This window comes from Myxocyprinus asiaticus, chromosome 15 (genome assembly GCF_019703515.2).
Source record: "Myxocyprinus asiaticus isolate MX2 ecotype Aquarium Trade chromosome 15, UBuf_Myxa_2, whole genome shotgun sequence".
Taxonomy (NCBI): Eukaryota; Metazoa; Chordata; class Actinopteri; order Cypriniformes; family Catostomidae; genus Myxocyprinus; species Myxocyprinus asiaticus.
The window spans coordinates 2135185-2158131 of NC_059358.1; the positions used below are offsets into that span (position 1 = coordinate 2135185).

Below are 22947 nucleotides of genomic sequence, written 5' to 3' on the forward strand. Positions count from 1 at the left end.
CACTTTGAGAAATCAGAATGATCTAGTTATTAAATGGAAATATCCATTTTTAAACTATTTTATAAATATATATATATCAAAGAATAATCTCTAATATTCTAGGTGGGCCTGGGTCTAATTTGGGTGGGCCCGTGCCCACCCCTGCCCACGCTTGGCCACGCCACTGATGATTATGATGATTTATTATTGTCAGAATGATCCACTCTGGTTTGTTGAGTGCGAAGTGACAGCGCGCGTGCCAATCGACGCGCGGCGCTTCATCCGCGAGCGTGTTCAGGCAGCGTCGCGTCTTTATTCTCACAGAAATCTGATGTAAACACATCTTTTTTTAGACACTGACAAAGAGCAGAGAACGACAGAAGAAACAGCATTCAGGTAAGCTCGGCTTGTTATCGCAGTTTCCTCTCATATCATTTGATTTTAACACGCGTCGTGAGGACATGTTGCATGCGTGTTCACAGGAGGGTGTTTGTGTGTTTATTTTCCGTTTCCAAAAACAACTCGAGCAGATTTGAGGCTTTGTTGATGATGAACATGGTCACGGAAGTCAGTTTTTTTTTTTTTTTGGTTGGTTTCATTTTTGCTCAGTGCGTTGCGCAATTCTGTGCAATATTGATACATTGTTGCACGTAAGAACGCAATGTTGCAGTTATGCGTGCAATGTTCATGGACAATAACAATGATCCATCGCGAGTTTTGTAACGCCTCTGTGTGATGCTTCTGATGGACAGCTATTACATAAACATCATCTAGTGTGATGTCATCATGTAAGATCTAATAAACGAGGCATATATAAATGTAAACATATGGAAATGAAAATATAAGTTGAATATGGCCTGCCCTTTAGATGTGGTATGAGGTCTGCTTTTATAATGCATATAGACTATGGGTGTTCATATAGGAATGCAACCAATCCATCCATCATCCTCTCTTTGTTTATTAGGTTATACTGAGTGATGAACAAAATCTGCAATATTGCTCTGGTTAAATTAACGTTCATATATTTGAGAATTGCCTGTGCCAGTTATGTGTGTGATAATGTTAGGTTTTCTTATTTTAACCACCATCACAGTTGTTTTACCCATATGGTTGCAAATGATCTTCGCTTGGCAAGAGGATGCAGCCATTCGCTGAGTTTGCCCCAGATTTTTCACTTCTAGGTTGCACAAAACAAAAACACATTGACCTTTGACTTCGTCTATGTACCCCAACATCCAGAATTCATTATAGGCAAATATCTATTGGAGAATACTCCAAACAACTTAGATTGAACATTTGAGATGTCAGTCTGTATTGTTACATTGAGTCAGTGTGTTTAATTGTCATAACTGGAGATGAAAAATAGTTTTGAGTATTGAGTCAAGAGTTCAGGGAGATGCAAGAGAAGAAAGACTCGATATAAAAGAGTGACTGGAATCCTCATGGGTGGCACTAGGAAGAGCTGGAGGTGATTTAATGACCCAGACCATTGCAGCGAGGTGATCTGAGGGCTTTTGTGACACTGTTCAGAGCAGAGGCCTAAAGCAGATAGTTCACTGCATGATCAGACATTATGGAGAATGTATTCCTGATTTACCTGTGCTTTTTGATTGCTAGAATAACACTGGCATAATAGTAGAGAATATAGTAAACATTGCATTGTAAGATACATCCACACATACAAAATAAAACAGAGTTTAAGGGGGATTCTGAAAATATCTTAATGTGATACCTTACAGAATTTATTATTATTAGGATTCCACCAGTAGGAGGAAACCTATTGTTATTGGTGGTTTTATTATTATTATTATTATTATTATTCTCCTCCTTGCGCCCCAATATCTCAAAAAGTCACCAGTCAAAAATGTTCTAATTTGGCACATTGATACTACAGGCCACTGGGAACCCCCACACCAAGAATGGCCCACATTTGCCCTTAGGGGGCGCTACAGGCCACGCCCAAACGTCCCATTTTCAAAGTGTTGGCATTTCCACCCCATTTGTCCAATTCTTCTGAAAGTTGGTGTACATGCCTCATTTCTCATGGGGAACAAAAAAGCCTCAAGGACCCATAAGGTCCGCCATGATGGATTTTCCTGTACAGTGAAAATTTGGGAAAACCTACAAAAATCTTCTTCTCTTGAACTGTTGATCCAATTGACTTGAAATTTGGTACCCATGTGTATAATTGAGGTCTTTCAATTTGTTACTTAGCAAAAATGAATACAATACAAAATGGCTGAAACGGGCGTATTTATGTAAATGTCCACATTGCCTCAATATATATGTGTCAGTAAATCAAATGTCATTTTGACTGATGGTTTTTCAAACCTAGCATGCTTCAAGATGACATCACTCCGAAGTACCGTGCAAAATAACACCTTGATATGTCAAAAGATGACAGAATTACAGCTGTTTGAACTTGGGCCAAATCTGACAATGCTAGCCACTGGTTCTTTTTTTATATAGAAACTGAAAGCAGAAATACTCAGCAATGTAAATAGCTAACTTGGCTAAGATGTTGTGCTGGTAAGTGAAGGGTCAGAGGTTCAAATCCAGCCATAGCCATGATTTCTTGTTTAGGATTCAGACAGAAAGACATGTTTTTTAGGATTCCTCCATCGGGAGGGTTTAAACCCCAACCCTCTACTGATACATTTTTAAATGATTTGCCATTTTGAGGAGGAATCCGCATTGCTGCTTGCAGCTATATTTATTATTATTATTATTATTATTATTATTATGTTTGTAACAATTACAACCGAGTTTAGGAGAGATTTAGAAATATATTATTATGATACCTTAAAAAATTTTAGATGATTTTTTTATAAAAAATAAATAAATATAATTATATTAATTGTAATTAATTAAATGACAATTATTAAATTTATATTTTATTTTTAATAATTTATTTGTTATTTTTTAAATACCTTTTTTTAACATTTACAACCGAGTTTTTGGGGGATTCGAAAATATTTTATTGTGATACCTTAAAAAAAAAAAAAAAAAAAAATATATATATATATATATATATATATATATATATATATATATATATATATATATATATATATATATATATATATATATATATATATATATATATATATAATATATATATATATATACACACACACACACAGTATATATATATATTATCATTTACAATCAAGTTTTGGGGGGATTTGTAAATATGTTATTGTGATACCTGTGATGCCCCTTTTATTTTTTATAATTTAATTTAAAATGAAGACTTACAAGTGTAACAAAATAAAAAAGTTAACAATAGACCCTTATGTTTGTTTTAATTACATAAAATAAAGTCTTTCAGTGTAAAAATATTAACATTAGTGAATTCACAATATTTCTAAATAATTCACAAGTTCTTGAATAATATTACAATCAAAAAATAAATAATTCAGGGTTACATTTATATCATTACAGAGAATACAAACTTCATCAAAGTCAGTATATTTAGAAAACCAAAGAGTGGACATGATAGTGGACCTTCTTTTACCTGGCAGTAGAATATTTGACAGGAACCAACCAGACAATCTTCTACTTAATATTGACTACAACAGAAATCCAAAACAATTATGTCTTCCTGTTGTCATGTGACATCATTTCCACTTTTCTATCTCCAGTGTGCAGTACTTGTCAATCTTTTTCTATGTCCCTGGCATTGCATTTTAATTCCATTGCAATTTTTTCCAGATTTTTAGGTCAAATTATTGTGTGAGCAGTGAGCACTTATTAGTGCCATGCATGACCAGAAGGCAGATGCATGAAAGCATGTGCTCCATCAAGATTTTCTTGAGGTCTGTGTGCATGCAAAAAAAGCTCTCTCTCTCTCTTTCACATTTCTATCTGTCTGTCCCTTCATCTCTCTGCTCTGTCTATGAAGTTAGTAAATTCATGCAAGAATCACCTCCAGCATTAGACTGCATCACATGTCTGCACCATTCACCGCTTTCTGAAAGATGTTTAATTATAAAACTGTGTAAGTTTGCACATGTAATCAACATGATCACCTAATTTTTTACAGTTACCACGTGTGTGTGTATATATTGACAAAATGTGCTTAAATGTTCTAAAAAAAAAAATAAAAAAAAAAGTAAGGTCACAATATTTTTTTCCCCTTTTTATGTAAAATATAAATGTATTTATTTGTGTTGATTTGGGGATAAATATGGCAAGGCCATGTTTTGTAAAAATTTTTTTGAATTGAATTGTTCCTGCTCATTTAATGAAAAACCGTGCAGAAAACGTGCCTTGATTATTTTTTTTTTAAAACACATTTTTACTGTTATTTACTATATATTGTCAAAAGGCTAAAACGCAGTCCTATAGAGAACATGGATTTCCAAGAAAGCAAAAAATGTTATCATTTATTGAATAAGTTGCACTTTGCCCTGCCACCAGTGATAGTTGGCGATGTCACCATCGATGCGGCAACGAGTATGTAGTACACAAGACAGGACTGACACATTACTGCACAATGGGCCCATAGTGCCGCTCTAACTGAATGGCATTATTGATAGTGAGTAATAAAGGTTTGTTTCTTTGTTGAAAGACAAGTTAAACACAACACTCTTGAATAGGGATGTCTTCAAGTGGATTTTAAGGGTCCTCTTGTACATTGACAGTACTTCAGGAGTTCACTTTGGTCATACAGTTCTCTTCTGTGCAACCATAAAGACAGATTCAGTTACTGTAGGTCATTTGGCATAGAAGGTAGTGTTGCTGTGACATAGCCCCTCTGTTTGGCTTGGAACTGAAGTTACTGCCCATGCCTGACTGTTGGTGAAGGTCCAGACTCTGTTTTATAATGTTTGGCATAGTGTTTTAAAACTCCATTAACTTAGGAAAGAAGAACCAGGCCTGGTTTGTATGTTTTGTAGAGGTGTAGGCTACCTTACCATGGCAACACAGGGCTAATTCATCTGAGGCTGCAGTACAGTATTGGAGCATTCGAGAGGTGATTAAGTGTGTGTGAAATTAATGGGCTTCAGTTCATCTCAGTATGTGCAGGCTCATAACACTTAGCAATACTGTTTGATGTTCATACATGACCAAACGTGTGAGGTGCATGTGTTTATTGCAACCCAAATTCTGTGAGACAGAAAGTGTTTTGTAGTCTTTTGACAATTGACATAAAGTCTGGTCCACATTGCAGCTTATTCTAGACAAGCACCGCCCACGTAGACCATCTGACTGACATGTAAAGCGACCAATCACACTTTGTTTTGATTCTATGTGTGGTTTAGGGGCATGTTTATCTCACGTATTGGTGAAAAGTGGTATTCGATCAGTGTTGGGTAAGTTACTCTAAAAAAATGTAATTAATTACTACTAATTACATCGTCTACAGTGTAATTAGATTACTGTACTAATTACTCTGTCTGAAAAGTAATTGCATTACTTATTACTAATTAATTTTTAAAACCCATAAATCAACCTAGACCAGATGAAAAATACAAGGATAGACATGAAACTGTTCTTTCAAATAATTAATATAAAATCAAATAAATTATTCATAAACCAGCCAAAGAATTTAAAGGGGCAGCGTTAAATTAGAAGTTAAATTTCGATTTTAAATGCACAATTGTTTTATATATAACTGTTCTGTAGTCTATACAGTATCTAATGCAATTACATCCGAAGTAACTGTAATTAAATTACTGAAAAAATGAAGAGTAATCCCTTTACCTTTTTCAAAGAAAAAGTCATTTAATTACAGTAATTAAATACTTAGTAATGCATTACACCCAACACTGTATTCGATAGATGGCTGAAGAGGAGTGGTTGAAAAATAAGAGGACTCTGTGTCGTTTTTACAGTTTGATGAAGGATTATGAAGACATTTTTGTTTTGGAATAACGTGCACTGATGAATCCTTCACAATAAGATCAGGAACATGTATTTAAGAAGGTAAATGGGGCTGATTCTGATTTCATGTTGACTTTAGTGATAACATAATGAAATGGAATGGATTAATGTGAAAGTAAAACTAAATTCTGTTATTGCACCCCTTTGCCTTTAACCAACTAACAGTCATCTCAGTGCATGTTGTCATTCAACACACACAGACTGTTATTGTCGTTTCAGTTGCATCAAGAAACACAAGGAACGACCACAAAGGAGCAACACTGACGTGGAATCAGAGAGCTGGAGGGGCAGTCGAGGGCAAAGGTAAGAACAGAGATGCTAAACTAATCAAATGTCATAGACTGTATCCTAATTCACACTGAATGTAAGTACTTTGCTGGTGCTTTGAAAGTAGAAAGTACAGCACTATAAAATGTTGTTTTTTTACATATGTCTTTGTCACAAAATGTGTGTGCTTGCATGCAAGCATTAGCATCTAGCTAAATTAGTTACTATAAAATTCATTGCTACTTTGTTACATTCACTGAATTATTATATATCAGTATATATCAATTATTTTAAGATTTACGCATTTCAGTTTTATAACAAAATTCCATCAAATTGAATTGAGTAATCTTTAATAATAAATAAATACATATTCAAGTTTTATATATTTAATTTTGTTAAACAATATACAATTAAATTTGATGGAATTTTGTAATAAAATTGAAATGCGTAAATCTTAAAAATAGGCAGAAATATTTTTTGAGTGGTGGTGGCATGGTGGGCTAAAGCACATAACTGGAATTCAGAAGGTTGCTGGTTCGATCCCCACAACCACCACCATTGTGTCCTTGAGCAGGGCACTTAACTCCAGGTTGCTCCAGGGGGATTGTCCCTGTGATAAGGGCACTGTAAGTCGCTTTGGATAAAAGCATCTGCCAAATGCATAAAAAATGTAAATGTAAAATGAGTGTTGAAAAACGTACATAAGATACTGTACATAAACATACATTTAAAAACTGGTGAGGCAGCTTCAGCCTTGAATTATTATTTTTTTTTTTTTTTTTTGCATTTTGCACCATTTATTTATTTATTTTATTTATTTTTACGGGCAATAATGGGTAATAGCCCAAAGAGTAGGGATGCACACTTTGAAAATCCATTAGTAAAAGTGTACCTTCTAAGCACATTTTATTTACTGTTTGCAACACACTATTCATAAAACACAAGCAGAATAAATTTCAGAGTAAATAGTTTGTAAAAACCGTACTTGTGTGCATTGCTGCATTCATGAATGAGAACATCTGGGACTCACTAATAATCCTAATTGCTCATATTTAGGCACAGATAGTATCTGAATTTGGATGCAGCCAAAAGGTGACTCAAATGATGCAGTATACTTACAGTATACTCTATGTATACTCGGCCATCTAGCGAATGAATTTTCAGGTGGTAGTGTCTCAAATGAAGCGCTTCCGCATGACTCGCGTCAATGCTGGCGAATATATTTAAATCTGTGCAGTGAAGTGTGAGCGTTAGCGTTGCCTACGACGCCAATCAAATTAAATACATGATATGCTGATTAATTAACTGAATCACATATATAAATATTTGCTGAGAAAGCCCCACAAATAACAATAATTTAATATATAATGATTAAATAATTCTAAATAGTTTTATTTAAGTAATAAGTAACAATAGTAAAAAAAACAGCAGTCCACAGAAATCCATTTTGCAACTGAATTCGTCAATCTTTCAGAGATTTATCATAAGGACTTGTCTAAGGAGGTATCAGTGGGCGCTGTTGAAGCACGCCACTTTGGTTGTGTCGCAACATTAACACAGCATTATTAGTTCACTTCATGAAGTTAAATGTAGTTTTAAACATAGAAAAACACATTTTGAGATCTCTGCATCCATCTATCTGTGTTTGAACACAACAACGCGTCCTCATGCTGCGCATCAAGCAAGCCTGAGTGTGGTTTGTTGTCTATACAGCTGGAGTTTCGCTTACTGCCCCCTGCTGAAAACAGGTGCTACTTCAAACTTGAATTGCTCCAATTGTATGAATATTCCACATTACGGTCCAGGGACACATTTAATTGGGCTCAGTCTTACAGTGCATCCGGAAAGTATTCACAGTGCTTCACTTTTATTAAAAAAAAAAAAAAAAGAAAATCACATGTACATAAGTATTCACAGCCTTTGCTCAATACTTTGTCGAAGCACCTTTAGCACCATTAACAGCCTCAAGTCTTTTTGAGTATGATGCTACAAGCTTGGCACACCTATTTTTGGGTAGTTTCTCCCATTCTTCTTTGCAGGACCTCTCAAGCTCCATCAGGTTGGATGGGGAGCGTCGGTGCACAGCCATTTTCAGATCTCTCCAGAGATGTTCAATCGGGTTCAAGTCTGGGCTCTGGCTGGGCCACTCAAGGACATTCACAGAGTTGTCCCGGAGTCACTCCTTTGTTATCTTGGCTGTGTGCTTGGGGTCGTTGTCCTGTTGGAAGATGAACCTTCGCCCCAGTCTGAGGTCCAGAGCACTCTGGAGCAGGTTTTCATCAAGGATGTCTCTGTACATTGCTGCATTCATCTTTCTTCCGATCCTGACTAGTCTCCCAGTTCCTGCTGCTGAAAAACATCCCCACAGCATTATGCTGCCACCACCATACTTCACTGTAGGGATGGTATTGGCCAGGTGATGAGTGGTGCCTGGTTTCCTCCAGACATGACGCTTGCCATTCAGGCCAAAGAGTTCAATCTTTGTTTCTCATGGTCTGAGAGTCCTTCAGGTGCCTTTTGGCAAACTCCAGGCGGGCTGTCATGTGCCTTTTACTGAGGAGTGGCTTCTGTCTGGCCACTCTACCATACAGGCCTGATTGGTGGAGTGCTGCAGAGATGGTTGTTCTTCTGGAAGGTTCTCCTCTCTCCACAGAGAAACGCTGGAGCTCTGTCAGAGTGACCATCGGGTTCTTGGTCACCTCCCTGACGAAGGCCCTTCTCCCCTGATTGCTCAGTTTGGCCTGGCGGCCAGCTCTAGGAAGAGTCCTGGTGGTTCCAAACTTCTTCCATTTACGCATGATGGAGGCCACTGTGCTCATTGGGACCTTCAATGCTGCAGAAATTTTTCTGTACCCTTCCCCAGATCTGTGCCTCGATACAATCCTGTCTCGGAGGTCTACAGGCAATTCCTTGGACTTCATGGCTTGGTTTGTACTCTGACATGCACTGTTAACTGTGGGACCTTATATAGACAGGTGTGTGCCTTTCCAAATCATGTCCAATCAACTGAATTTACCACAGGTGGACTCCAATCCAGTTGTAGAAACATCTCAAGGATGATCAGTGGAAACAGGATGCACCTGAGCTCAATTTTGAGTGTCATGGCAAAGGCTGTGAATACTTACATACATGTGATTTTTTTTTAATTTTTAATAAATTTGCAAAGATTTCAAACAAACTTCTTTCACGTTGTCATTATGGGGTATTGTTTGTAGAATTGAGGAAAATAATGAATTTAATCCATTTTGGAATAAGGCTGTAACATAACAAAATGTGGAAAAAGTGAAGCGCTGTGAATACTTTCCGGATGCACTGTATGTTATGTACAATTAATCCTACTTAATGCATTAAATTGACAGCCCTAGTTGTAAGCATTCACTGTTTTTCAGTTGAGGGAAATGACGTTTCAAACCAAAATGGAACAGATATAATAGTCACGTGCATTTCCTACAGAAACGTGTCAAACTGATGGAGCTGATAAGACAGTCAGTTTTCACATCTGTCTCAATCAGATGATCTCAGAATTATTCTACATTAACACCGTCCATTATGTTGATGTGTTTTGCTGTTTAGTGGTGTAAATGATGAGTAAATGAGCACTTCATCTGGCATAGCCTGAATTCCACAGAGCTCACCTCAGACCCCGAACACTCACCACATCTGCATATTCACAGTCTGCTAACATAAGAACCCCAGTTGCCTTGTGCACTGATAGAATCTGGCTAAGAAGTGGGCTGGTGCCAGTGTATGATGAAAGAAACATTGCTACTTAATGGGAAACATTGGCACCTGCCTCCTTTCCTAGTTGTTCCTGTAGTCACAGCTGAAAAACAGCGTAGACCAGTTTGGTCTTAAAGGGAGAGTTCACCCAAAAATTAAAATTCACTCATCATTTACTCACCCTCATGCCATCCCAGATGTGTATGACTTTCTTTCCTCTGGAGAACACAAATGAAGATTTTTATAAGAATATTTCAGCTCTGTAGGTTCATACTAGTAAATAAATGTGACCAAGTAAGTGGTGACCAAAACTTTGAATCTCCAAAAATCACAGTCAGCATAAAAGTAATCCATACAACTCCAGTGATTAAATCCATGTCCTCAGAAGAGATATGATTGGTGTGGGTGAAAAACAGATAAATATTTAAGTAATTTTTTACTGTAAATCTCCACCTTTGACCAGTCTTGACCAGTAGGTGGTGATATGCACGAAGAATGCGAACTGCCAAAAAAGAAAAGAAGAATAATGTGAAAGTGAAATTGGAGATTTATAGAAAAAAGGATTGAAATATTGATCTGTTTTTCACCCACACCTATCATATCGCTTCTGAAGACATGGATTAAACCACTGGAGTCATATGGATTACTTTTATGCTGCCTTTATGTGCTTTTTGGTCCTTCAAAGTTCTGGCCACCATTCACTTGCATTGTATAGACCTATAGAGTTGAGATATTCTTCTTAAAATCTTCATTTGTGTTCTGCAGAAGAAAGAAAGTCATACACATCTGGGACAGCATGAGGGTGAGTAAATGATGAGAGAATTTTCAGCTTTGGGTGAACTACCCCTTAACTGGTTTCAAATGTGCAATGCTGGCCCGTTGCATCTTGATAGCTGACCGGCCAAAACCAGCATGAAGTGTCTAAAATGTCAGCAGGGTGGCCAGTGTTAAACAGATACTGGATATACAGTGTCTTTAGTGTCAAAAATGTTTTGGGGGCATATATATATATGATATAACAATAGCAAATGAAATGTACACAACATTGCATATGTAAAATTAACACTTGTTTTACCCAAATTTGACTAGTAAAAGTATTATTCAAGTTCCAGTAATATCAGCTTTAATATTAACCTATAATATTCCCATTCCTCGCCAGCAACATGGAGGAGTTTAAAGTCCAGACCGCCAAACACCCGGTGCCCAACAGCTCGCCCATGAGGCCGCAGAGCGAGCACTCTAAAGAGCATACGGCCAAACGTCTGTCCTCCGCATCCAACGGCACGAGCGATGGAGGTGCGGGCGTTAAAACACCCGTGGAGATCACGGCGCTGGAGGAGTCGTTCCGCAAGTTCGCCATTCATGGAGACACGCGCGCCACTGGCAAAGAAATGAACGGCAAGAACTGGTCCAAACTGTGTAAAGACTGCGGCGTCATCGATGGCAAGAACATCACCCTCACAGATGTGGACATCGTCTTCTCCAAAGTCAAGTATACCATCAGCTTTAACACTTACAAACATTTAGGAATTAGGCCTGTATGGTATGAAGTAGTGTTTACTCAGCAAAACATGTTTGGGTCATATTTCACCCAAAGAAGATGAAGCCTATTTTTAAGATTTGTGTATTTTTGCAAACAAAAAGAAACAGCTTTCCATATTGACAACCACAAACAAAACCAGAGATGAAAGCTAGATGGACACTGAGGATGCTTAAGCGAATATGAATAACATATTTGCTTTTATTCAGCTTATATTTGACTATGAAGCAACAAGGAGTTGTCTGTTGTTTTTGGCACATCCCCTGCTCATTCTGAATAACCTCGATGACTTCAGGCTAGAGAGTCATCGCCGATTGAATACGGCCAGCTTTTTATTATGTAGAGCACACTATAATCTGATCTTTTAACATGGGGAAGAATGGTAATGTTTAAAAATAAACCAGTGAATAAAACGATGCTGGTTTGTTTCAGGAGAATCCATTTATCAAGTCTTGCATTATTCGCACATACAGGAATGTGGATTCTCTGTGTCTTTTAGTAGGACTACAGTGAAGAGATTTGTTTCACCCCGGCTAAGCGTCAAGAATAAAGATTATTCTGCTAGACAGCATCAGAACAACGTGGCGGCAGAGCACGCACAGAAACGAGTTACAAAATGAGTGAAAGGGAGAAAAAATAAATGCAATATATGAGCGTGCTGCTTACATGTTTTGCAATACGAATATATCATTCAGTGCATTGACATTTAAAGTGATAGTTCACCCAAAAATGAAGATTCTGTCATTACTTACCCTCATGCTGTTCCAAACCTGTATACATTTCTTCAGAAGAAAGAAAGCCATTTGGGTTTGGGACAACATGATGCTGAAAAAATGATGATGAAAATATTTTCTTGGTTGCATTGAGTTACTCAGTGTTCTGCCATGTCACCATCAGGATTGTGTGTGTAATAAAGCAGGATTTTCTCCAGACTGCTGTCATAGATTGCCACAGAGTTAAAGATGCACGTCTCCTTTAATCAGTGCAGAGATTAAACCCCTCGTGAGTGCCGACTCGTGTTAATGATGCCTGATACACATTTAAAGCTATAGCGCATTTGTGCACCACTATTTTTATTGCACCACTTAATTATTAAATCAAATAAATGAAATGACTAATATTAAATAAGTACATTAAATAAGTTCTTAATTTTGAATGTATTTCTCTGATCGGAAGAAAAACACCCGTTTAAGTCACTTCAGAGCAAATGCAAAAATTATAAAGGAATATTCCGGGTTCAGTACAAGTTAAGCTCAATCGACAGCATTTGTGGCATAATGTTCATTACCACAAAAATTAATTTCCACTCGTTCATCCTTTAAGAAAAAACAAACAAACAAGTGAGTCATTTACAATAGAAGTCAATGGGGCCAATTTTTGGAGGGTTTAAAGGCAGAAATGTGAAGCTTATAATTCTATAAAAGCACTTGCATTAATTCTACTGTTAAAACTTGTGGATTATTTGAGCTGTAAAGTTGTTTTAAATTGTCATTTTAGGGTGTGTTGACATTACAATTTAATTGGCTAAGCTGTAAAAAATGTCTGTAATTTTAGGCTGTAAATAGCTACAGTAAAAAACCCTTAATTGATAAACGTGTAGATACCTTAAAATATACGGTACAAAGCTGTAATATATTTAAAAAGACAATACATGTAGTTTTACAGAATGTTTTTTTTAAATTTAAATATTTTAGAATTTTTTTAAATCTGATTTTCCCGTATAATTAACGGTAAAAATGTATATCATGTTTAACAAGAGAGTCCGTGTACTTTTGACGGTAAATTATTGTTAAAATGACAGTAAAAAACAATAATCGGGACGTTCCCAGAATTCCCAGCATGACCCATCATATTTCATTATATTTTATGGGAATAGTTCTGTTTCTTCTCATTTTTAATATCAGTTATGCACATTGGGGTGTTCTGCTTTATATTTAATGTAGTTTAATGTTTACTGTATTATTTTAATTTCACACGTGTTACCCTGATGGTGTTTAGTGTTTGTGTGAGCGACACTGAGCACTCTACATGTTTATTGATTATTGCCTCTATTGATGAACTTCCTGTCATCATGTGCTCTTCTGTAATTACTATGGTGATTAACAATACATTATAAAGTAAAAAGCAGATTTTTACCGTTTCAGAAGGTTAATATCAAGTTTATAATTTAATAATATAAACGACAATAATGCACCGTAAAATATACAGGCATCAAAAAGACATCCCGTAAAGCCTGAAACGTGGTTACCGTATTTTTTACAGTGAATTTCTGGCAACCACAGCTGCCGGTTTTTTACCGTAAATTTAACAGGATTTTATTTTACAGTGTATAACTTTCCACAGATGTGGTTAGTAAGTGATTTTATGACAGTAAAATCACGCTAACACACATATTGTTTACGTCTTGTGTCTATACTTTTAAAACAGTGAGTATTTTAATGTTTACAGATTATTGACCCCATTGACTTCCATTGTAAGTGTCTCACTGGAACACACATTTGTGCTTTTTAAAAGAAAAGGAAGGACGAGTCGAAATTAATTTTGTGGTAATCAACATTATTCCACAAATGCTGTCGATTGAGCTGAACTTATATTGAACCCGGAACATTCCTGTTTAAGATAAATATCCAATATTTTCCAGAGGCTAAAAATATTGAAAAGCACAGATTACATGTGGGCCTGTTTGTACCTTCAATTTCAGTTGGCAGCAGGCGACAGTTGCACAGGCATGGACACCGAAGAAGTCAAATTAATTATAAAGCCGAAGAGACGTGTTTACTGAAGATTATTGCTATGACAGCAGGTTGCCGGTGGAGACCGTAGGCTTTATGGAGTTTTGTTTAGGTGCTTTATCACCACGACACAGGCTGTTTGTATATGTGTTACTATGCACTGTTTTACTGTGTGTGGCACAGTGCGATTAAACAGACCCGTGTTGCTTTATGGGGCAAACGTGCTCGCTGAAACAATGTAAACCTCAGAGCACTTCTGGAGATGTAGACTAATGCAAATCCTGCAGAAAAGGATGCTTTTTAAAGGGATAGTTCACCCAGTAATGACGATTCTGTAAACTCGCATGGCTTTCTTTCTTCTGAGAAATTCAGAAGAATGTTTTCCATACAATGAAAGTGAATGGTGACTGAGGTTGTCAACATTCTGCCACACATCTCCTTTTGTGTTGCACGGAAGAAACTCATTCAAGTTTGAAGCATCATGAGAGTGTGAGTGAATAATGACATCATTTTAAATGTTTGAACTATCCCTTATAAGTGTGAGAAGTTTGGAGAATTTATTGACTAATTTATTTGACATCAATCAACTCCCTTTGGTGGTCACATTTCGTACAGTTTGAGTCTACGTTCTTTAAATGAACATTTCTGAAATGAAAGGGCTTGTTAAACACGTGCAATGGCCCATAACGCAGAGGCCCTCAGAACTGACATGCTTGTGTAATCACACATGGCTGTGTTTAGTGTGTGCTCCGTCTCCTTGGAAACACAGACTTGAGTGCATGTGCTACTCTTACAGAAGTCCTTCATCTAAGATGCAACCATGCAAACTTTAAAAAAAAATAAAAAATAGTTCACTCAAAAATGAAACTTCTGTCATTTACTTACCCTCATGTTGTCCGGCTACTGGTACATTTTTTTTCTCTCTTCCATGAAACACAAAATGAGAGATTTGTGCACTATATTTCAAGCCTTCTGAAGTCATTTTTGAGAACCAGGTCGAAACTGCAAAAAAAAAAAAGTGGCACCTTCTCTTTTAGTGTTTCATGGGGGCCTTTTAATCAGGCCTCGCGGGTTTGTGCTTTGCTGTACGTTTATATTTGATGCTACAGTGTGTACTGATAAATGTATCATAAGTTTGTCTTTTGCTTTGTTTATTTTACTGTCTTCTAGGAACAAATCCAGCCGCACCATCACATACAGCCAGTTCAAAGAAGCTCTCGCGGAGCTTGCCGGGAAACGTTTCAAAGAGAAAAGCAGCGAGGACGCCGCACAAGAGGTTTACAAAATGATAGAAGGGAAATCGCCCGTTATATCTGGAGTTACGGTAATGTAATGGAGTATCCTATACAGTCCAGTATCTACTGTCATTTGAAAGCGTGTATTATAAAGTGGATGAACATCATGCCGAGTGAATTTCATCCAGTCCTGTGTTTACAAACAGTTATATAATGAGTCCTCATTTAGAGTAAACCATCTAGCAAGTTGTTATTTAACCCTCAGAAACCCACTGTAGCAAAATTGTTGTCAAAAGTTGTATAGAGCAATAAAATAATAATGATTTTAATAAAGGTTAAAACAGCATTCAATAACAAAGCATACTCTAAAATGTGTCAGACAGGAAAATACTTTCAATCCCAACATGTCACACAACATGTTCACTAAATACTGGATAAAATATAGCAAGTAAATATTTGATCTGTAAGACACTGTCTTAATTTTCAACATGCTTAGTGATAGAAAAATCTCCCAAAAATATAGTAATTTTCTATAGTAAATATGAGATTTTTCAACGGGTCTTATGGGTAAATTTTTATTTTTATTGTTTTTATTTATTTATTTAACATTTTCAATGGGTCTTATTGGTATTTTCCTTATTTTCCAACATGCATCATAATAGAAAAATTGCAAAACATAAAAAAATAATAATAATAATAATTAAAAAAAATACAATGATACGATGATTCAGTTGGGTCTTATTGGTCATTTCATATTTATTTGTTTTTATTTATTTATTCTTTCAATTTTTCTTAATTCCAAACATGCTCAGTGATACTGCAACCAAAAATATATAGTAAATATTCATAGCAAATATGAGATTTTTTTAATGCATTTTGTTAGTCAATTAATTATTATTATTATTATTTTGTTTTATTTTATTTATTTTCATTTTTCAGTGGGTCTTAGAGGTATTTTTTCTTAATTTTCAACATGCTTAGTGATAGAAAAATTGCAACACCTTAAAAAAAAAATGTAGTTATTATATATAGCGCATATATATATATATATATATATATATATATATATATATATATATATATATATATATATATATGAGATTTTTCAGTTGGGTCTTATAGGTCATTTTTCTATTTATTTTTTCTTAATTTTCAACATGCTTAGTGATAGAAAAATTGCAACACCTTCAAAAAAAATGTAATTATTTTATATATATATATATAATATGAGATTTTTCAGTTGGGTCTTATTGGTCATTTTTCATATTTATTTGTTTTTATTTATTCTTTCAATTTTTCTTAATTTCCAACATGCTCAGTGATTCTGCAACAAAAAATATATAGTAATTATTTATAGCAAATATGAGATTTTGCATTTTGTTAGTCAATTAATTATTATTATTGTTATTATTATTTTTTGTCTTATTTTATTTTAATTTTTTCAATGGATCTTATAGGTCATTTTTCTTAATTTTCAACATGCTTGGTGATATAAAAATTGCAACACCTCCAAAAATATAGTAATTATTTATAGTAAATATAAGATTTTTCAATGGCTCTTATAGGTAATTTTTTTATATTTATTTATTTTCATTTTTCAAGGGGTCAGATTGGTAATTTCCCTTAATCTCCAACAAGTTTAGGGATAGAAAAATTGCAAGACCTCAGAAAAATATAGTAATTACATATAGTATATGTTAGATTTTTCAATGGGGCTTATAGGTCATTTTTCGAAATTTCCAACATGCTTAGAAGATATAAATATTGTAACACCTCCAAGAAATATATGAATTAAATATGGTAAATATGAGATTTTTCAATGGTTCTTCTAGGTCATTTTTCATTTCCATCTTTTTTTAATGCTATTTAAGTAATAATGTCAAACCACACATACTTGTAACAGTTTTGCAACCTTGAAAATCCAGCATTTCAGTTTTGCATATTTTGTTACAATATATGGCTCTCTAAAAACTCTTTCAATAAGGAAAAAAAAAAAAAAAAAAAAAAAAATATATATATATATATATATATATATATATATATATATATATATGATCAACATCAAAGCTTGGGTCTCTGAGGGTTAATGATGATTATGACAGTAATGATTAAAGATTATGAACTTCAATGTTCCAAATCAACAAGATGAAATGTTGGTTGTGCAAATCCATTAAGAAAAATGCATAAGAATTACATTACATTTCCTTCTCTTTCGACACTCTCAGAGAGCTGTGGCTTCACCCACCGTGTCCCGTTTGACGGACACCACCAAGTTCACCGGCTCTCACAAGGAGCGTTTCGACAAGACGGGGCGCGGGAAGGGAAAGGCGGGGCGAGTGGAAGTGGTTGACACATCGGGATACGTGCCTGGATACAAGCACGCAGGGTCGTACGAGAAGAAAGTTCAAGGGAAACCGCCACAAAAACCCATGTGAGATATGCAATGAATGCATTAGAAGACAAACCCCGACTCTATAAAGCACAAAAGGATTTTCCGTTTCCATTGAGGTTGTCTTTTTCCTCTGTGGTTTTGTTCCTTTTCCTATGTGTGTGTTTTAACTGGAACACTGTTTACAACCGAACAAAGTCATCGCCAGCTTGTACATTCCTAACAAACTGCATGTTGATGCAGTGCGATAGCTCATCTATGCCAGCAGAAAGTAAAGTGACTACAGTATTGCACGCTCTACTATTGAAGGTTTGTGTCGATAATCTGTTGTGCTATTGAAATGAAATGCACATTTGAGCATTTGACATTTTTCTTATGTTTCAGTAGAGTAAGGCCAGAAACATACTTAACGCAAGTATGCAGACACAAATGCTTGACCAGCATACTGCAAGTACAAGGTCCTGTTATACATACTTAATGTGCGTTGTTACGCTACAGTGGCGGTAACAAACATCAGTACTCTAGGGGGCGATAGAGTTTCCTTCAAATGTCCGTGACATTAAACCAGATGAGTTATTATTCAGGTAGCTAGCTATTAAATGTGTTGAAAGTTTATTAAACTTTAACTAACTTGCTTAGAAAGATTCTCTTCAAACATGTTCCCTCATGACCAGTGTTGGGTGTAATCTAATTACAAAGTCATTAATTACTGTAATCGAATAACTTTGTAGTCATAGTGTAATGAATTACATTTTTAATTCTTATCAGATTACAGTTACTGACTTTCTATGAAGTACTAAGTCTCTTACTTGAGTTACACATTTTTTAAAATAATATTAATTTATGTAGAATATATTTGTGTTTCTGCGACAGCTGAAGAGTCACTAACGAGTCATTGGAAGGGAGTTTAAGACTTGCATGCAACAATGAACAAGGGGAAATATAGAGATTATTTTGAATTCCTAGAGCGTAAAAACAAAATGGATTAAGTGTTTTAGAAAGTAACTTAAAAGTCAAGTAATTCGTAATGTGATTACTTTTCATTAAGTAATCGGTAAAGTAATTTTGTTACAATTTTAGAGATTTAAGTACTTACCCAACACTGGTCATGACAGTAGTTGACCTGAAAGAGAAAACTGACCGTGGAAGAACAGTTTGCGATAATTTCCGCTATAGCGCCCCTTGTGGCAACGCTGAAAATGCAACGCGTAGTTGCATTTCGGAACACGACGATGCACAAAATCCAGCTTGCATAGCCAGACACTTTTGCATTCACATACTTGCGAAAGAGTATGTATCGGGCCTAAGTTCTATACAAATATATTTTTAATTTATTTGTCTTATCAAAAATGACATATCATTTATTTAAGTCATTTGGACAGATGGTTTTAAAACCTGACCTTGATAACGGATTTATTCTGCTATGTTGTTATTAGAACTAAGCTTAGACCATTCAGATTTCAAAACTAAAGTCAATTCTACTGATATTGCATTTCATTTATATTTTGACATATCTTTGGTCATGAACCGAATGCAAAGGTCCAGCCATTCTAAACTGTTCGTTTGATGCATAAAACTGCTTGTGCTCAAGATTGTATATCTAGTAGTTTGGTTGATGCTTCTATCCTGTATTTGGGTATGTCAAGTTCATGGCATAACTATGCATTTCTAATACTATAATGGCATAATATGGAACACTGGCTGTGTGTTGTTTTAAGGTAATTGTGGAATGATTATTAATCATTATGTGAAGGAACCCAGCGTCAGAAAATGTACAGGACTTTCTGGGAATCTATCCTATTTGCGGTTGATAACATATAGACCTAATAACAGCATCAGTGAAATAGGGATCATGCCTTTACAGAACGCCTCTGTCTGTCCCAACTAAAAGCTTTGGCCAAACATAAAAAAATGAACAATATAGTTGGTAGTCTCTAACGATTTTAACACGTCTAAACAGGCCCACACAGAATGATTGAAATTCTGCAGATTTGAAACACGTGTTAATTCACAAAATTGCGCTGTTGAAATAGTTTTTTTAAAAAGTGCGCTCAGGTGCATTTAATACATTTGACCATATTCAAATCTGTTTTACAGACTATCCCCAGAATTAACGCAGATCATTTATCTGATTAAATCTGCAGATTTCGGGCGGGCCTGATTAAGAGCAATAGAACAAACTCAGAAATTTAGGTATTTAAGGTATTAAATGTATTTTGTATTCTGCTGTGGATTTTAGTTTGAAAAGCACTGTTATTATATCAAGGCACTTTGCTTTTTTTGTTAGTATGTGCAATGTTTCTGCCAACAGAACTATGTTTACAAGAGTCAAACTCTAGCCAAATGATATGCAGTAACTAACAGTGGCATGGCATAAGTGTTAAATCTAAACCAATACATTCCCTTTATTGTACTGGTGTTCATGTTTTGTATAAATGCACTGCCATCTGAACACAAGATTCAATTTTCAGGGTTTCCACATTATTTAACCAATACATTTCCAAGACTTTTCCATGAACTTTCTAGCTCTTAAGGATTTTATTTTGAACCATTCAAATTCACACCGATTCGGTAATTATTCTACTCGAGCAATAATTAGTTGAAAATGTATATTGGAGCAGCGCATAACTAGAAAAAATGTATATTGATTATAGAAATTTTGGAAACACTTTACAATAAGGTTTTATGAAATAACAATGAACAGATTTTTTTTTTTTCCCAACATTTATTAATCTATCTTAAATGTTTAATTTACTACTATTCATGGCGGTCTGGGTAGCTCAGCGAGTATTGACACTGACTACCACTCCTGGAGTCACGACTTCGAATCCAGGGTGTGCTGAGTGACTCCAGGCAGGCTTCCTAAGCAACCAAATTGGCCCGGTTGCTAGGGTGGGTAGAGTCACATGGGGTAACCTCCTTGTGGTCCCTATAATGTGGTTCTCGCTCTCGGTGGGGAGCGTGGTGAGTTGTGCGTGGATGCTGCGGAGAATAGTGTGAAGCCTCCACACGCACTACATCTCCATGTTAACGCGCTCAACGAGCCACGTGATAAGATGCGCCGATTGATGGTCTCAGACGTGGAGGCAACTGAGATTCGTCCTCTGCCACCTGGATTGAGATGAGTCACTACGCCACCACGAGGACTTAGAGCGCATTGGGAATTTGGCATTCCAAATTGGGGAGAAAATAAAAAAAAATAAAAAATAATATACTACTTTTCATTGTTAGTTTATGCCAGGTTATAATGCATTAACTATTATTAACATACAGAACTTTAAATGTTAAAAACGTTTTGTAGAAATTAAAATCTAACATTTACAGAATTAATTAAACTTGGTTAAAGTTTTCTTCATTGTTAGGTCATGTTAACTATTGCGTTATTACACAGCTATCTGGTATACTTGATTCTGATTGGTCAATGGCGCCATCTAGCGGTCTGATATCTCTGAGTAACAACCGCACATCCAGGGATTAAGACGTATCAGACCACTTCTCCGGGTATTAGCGAGCCTTCTTTCCTGCTTCTCGGATCACTATGCGATCTCTACAAGTAAGCTAATAAAATAATTTAAACTCAAATCAATGTTTCATGTGCATTTATTTATTTATTTGGCAACTAGTTTTTTAGTAAGCTGTATAATGGGGGGCCTGGTTAGCTCAGCGAGTATTGACGCTGACTGCCTCCCCTGGAGTCGCAAGTTTGAATCCAGGGTGTGCTGAGTGACTTCAGCCAGGTCTCCTAAGCAACCAAATTGGCCCGGTTGCTAGGGAGGGTAGAGTCACATGGGGTAACCTCCTCGTGGTCACTATAATGTGGTTCTCTCTCTCGGTGGGGCGCGTGGCGAGTTGTGCGTGGATGCCGCGGAGAATAGCGTGAAGCCTCCACACGCACTATGTCTCCGCGGTAACGCGCTCAACAAGTCACGTGATAAGATGCGCGGGTTGATGGTCTCAGACGCGGAGGCAACTGAGATCCATCCTCCACCACCCGGATTGAGGCGAGTCACTACACCACCACGAGGACTTAGAGCGCATTGGGAATTGGGCATTCCAAATTGGGGAGAAAATAAAAGAATAAATAAACTGTAGTCAGACGGTCATCAATTACAAAGTAAACACCACCAGAACTCCGCCGCAAACCGGAGGTGGATTTCAGCCGTTCAGCTATTTCTTCCTTCTCACATAACTACAACGCAAATCAGTATTTTGTGTCCATTTATTTATTTGGTTAGTAGTCGTGTAATAAGCGGGATAATGTACAGTCAGCACAGGGCGATTCAAGTTTCCTTCGCTTCGTGGTCCTGATCACTCTGTCGGGTTTATTTTGCAACTGTACATTAACCATTACATGGTTAACCATTACGTAATGTATACAACCTTATTGTAAAGTGTTGCCAACTTTTCCATGAACATTCTAGTTGTTTGTGAAAACTATATAACGACTTTTAAAAACTATTCGAATTCACAGATTCGCGAATGAATCATGCAGACCCATTTGTGATCCTGTTCGCAGTAATCTAATGTTAACTTATGCACTGTTAAAGTGTTACAGATTTATACGATTATCATGGCTTTTCCAGGCCTGGAAATCACCATTTTAAACTTCCCTCAAATTTCCATGTTTTCAAGGAGTGTTTGGAAACCCTGAACTTTGTAATAGATTAAATTGTCCACTTCTATGGAGGAAACAACTAATGCATCTAAGGGTTTAAAGGGACGAATGATTAGTGTATAGACATATTCTTCTACAAAACATCTATTTTTCAGATATGAACAGTGGCTTATGGTTCCTATCATACATGTCATGCTCGCCTGTAGATTCTGCTTAGAAAGTGACATTTATGACAATAAACCACAAAGTACATTTGCTGTCGTATTTAATGTTTTGTGTGCTTAATGCCAAATACTGTTGTTAACCATCTGTTTTGAAGAACAATGCTGTCTGTTTTTAAATAATATTTTTCAGTGTTCTACAGTATCCTGATATGCATGTTTTATGGTGATGATAAAACTGATTTTAACGTGTCAGTGTTTTGTAGCATTGTACTGAATAAAAAACAAACTACCTGGTTCTCCTTTATTTCCTTTTCACTATATCAAATGAAGACTGGGGCTAGTTGTCAACTTCATTTTAAGATTTTGAGTCAAATGCTCGTTTTCTCTACCAGTTTTGGTTTCAAGCACTAGTTCAAA

The 22947-nt window shown here is 36.0% G+C and overlaps 1 protein-coding gene across 1 annotated transcript; it reads left to right on the forward strand.

Annotated features, from left to right (window-relative positions):
- Nucleotides 1–195: 195 nt before the first annotated feature.
- Nucleotides 196–22824, forward strand: LOC127453214 (tubulin polymerization-promoting protein). The gene is made up of 5 exons (XM_051719459.1): nt 196–375; nt 6088–6171; nt 11015–11347; nt 15298–15451; nt 17588–22824. Exons 3-5 carry the CDS (start codon nt 11019–11021, stop codon nt 17795–17797), a joined length of 693 nt encoding a protein of 230 aa, XP_051575419.1. The 5' UTR covers nt 196–375; nt 6088–6171; nt 11015–11018; the 3' UTR covers nt 17798–22824.
- Nucleotides 22825–22947: the final 123 nt, after the last annotated feature.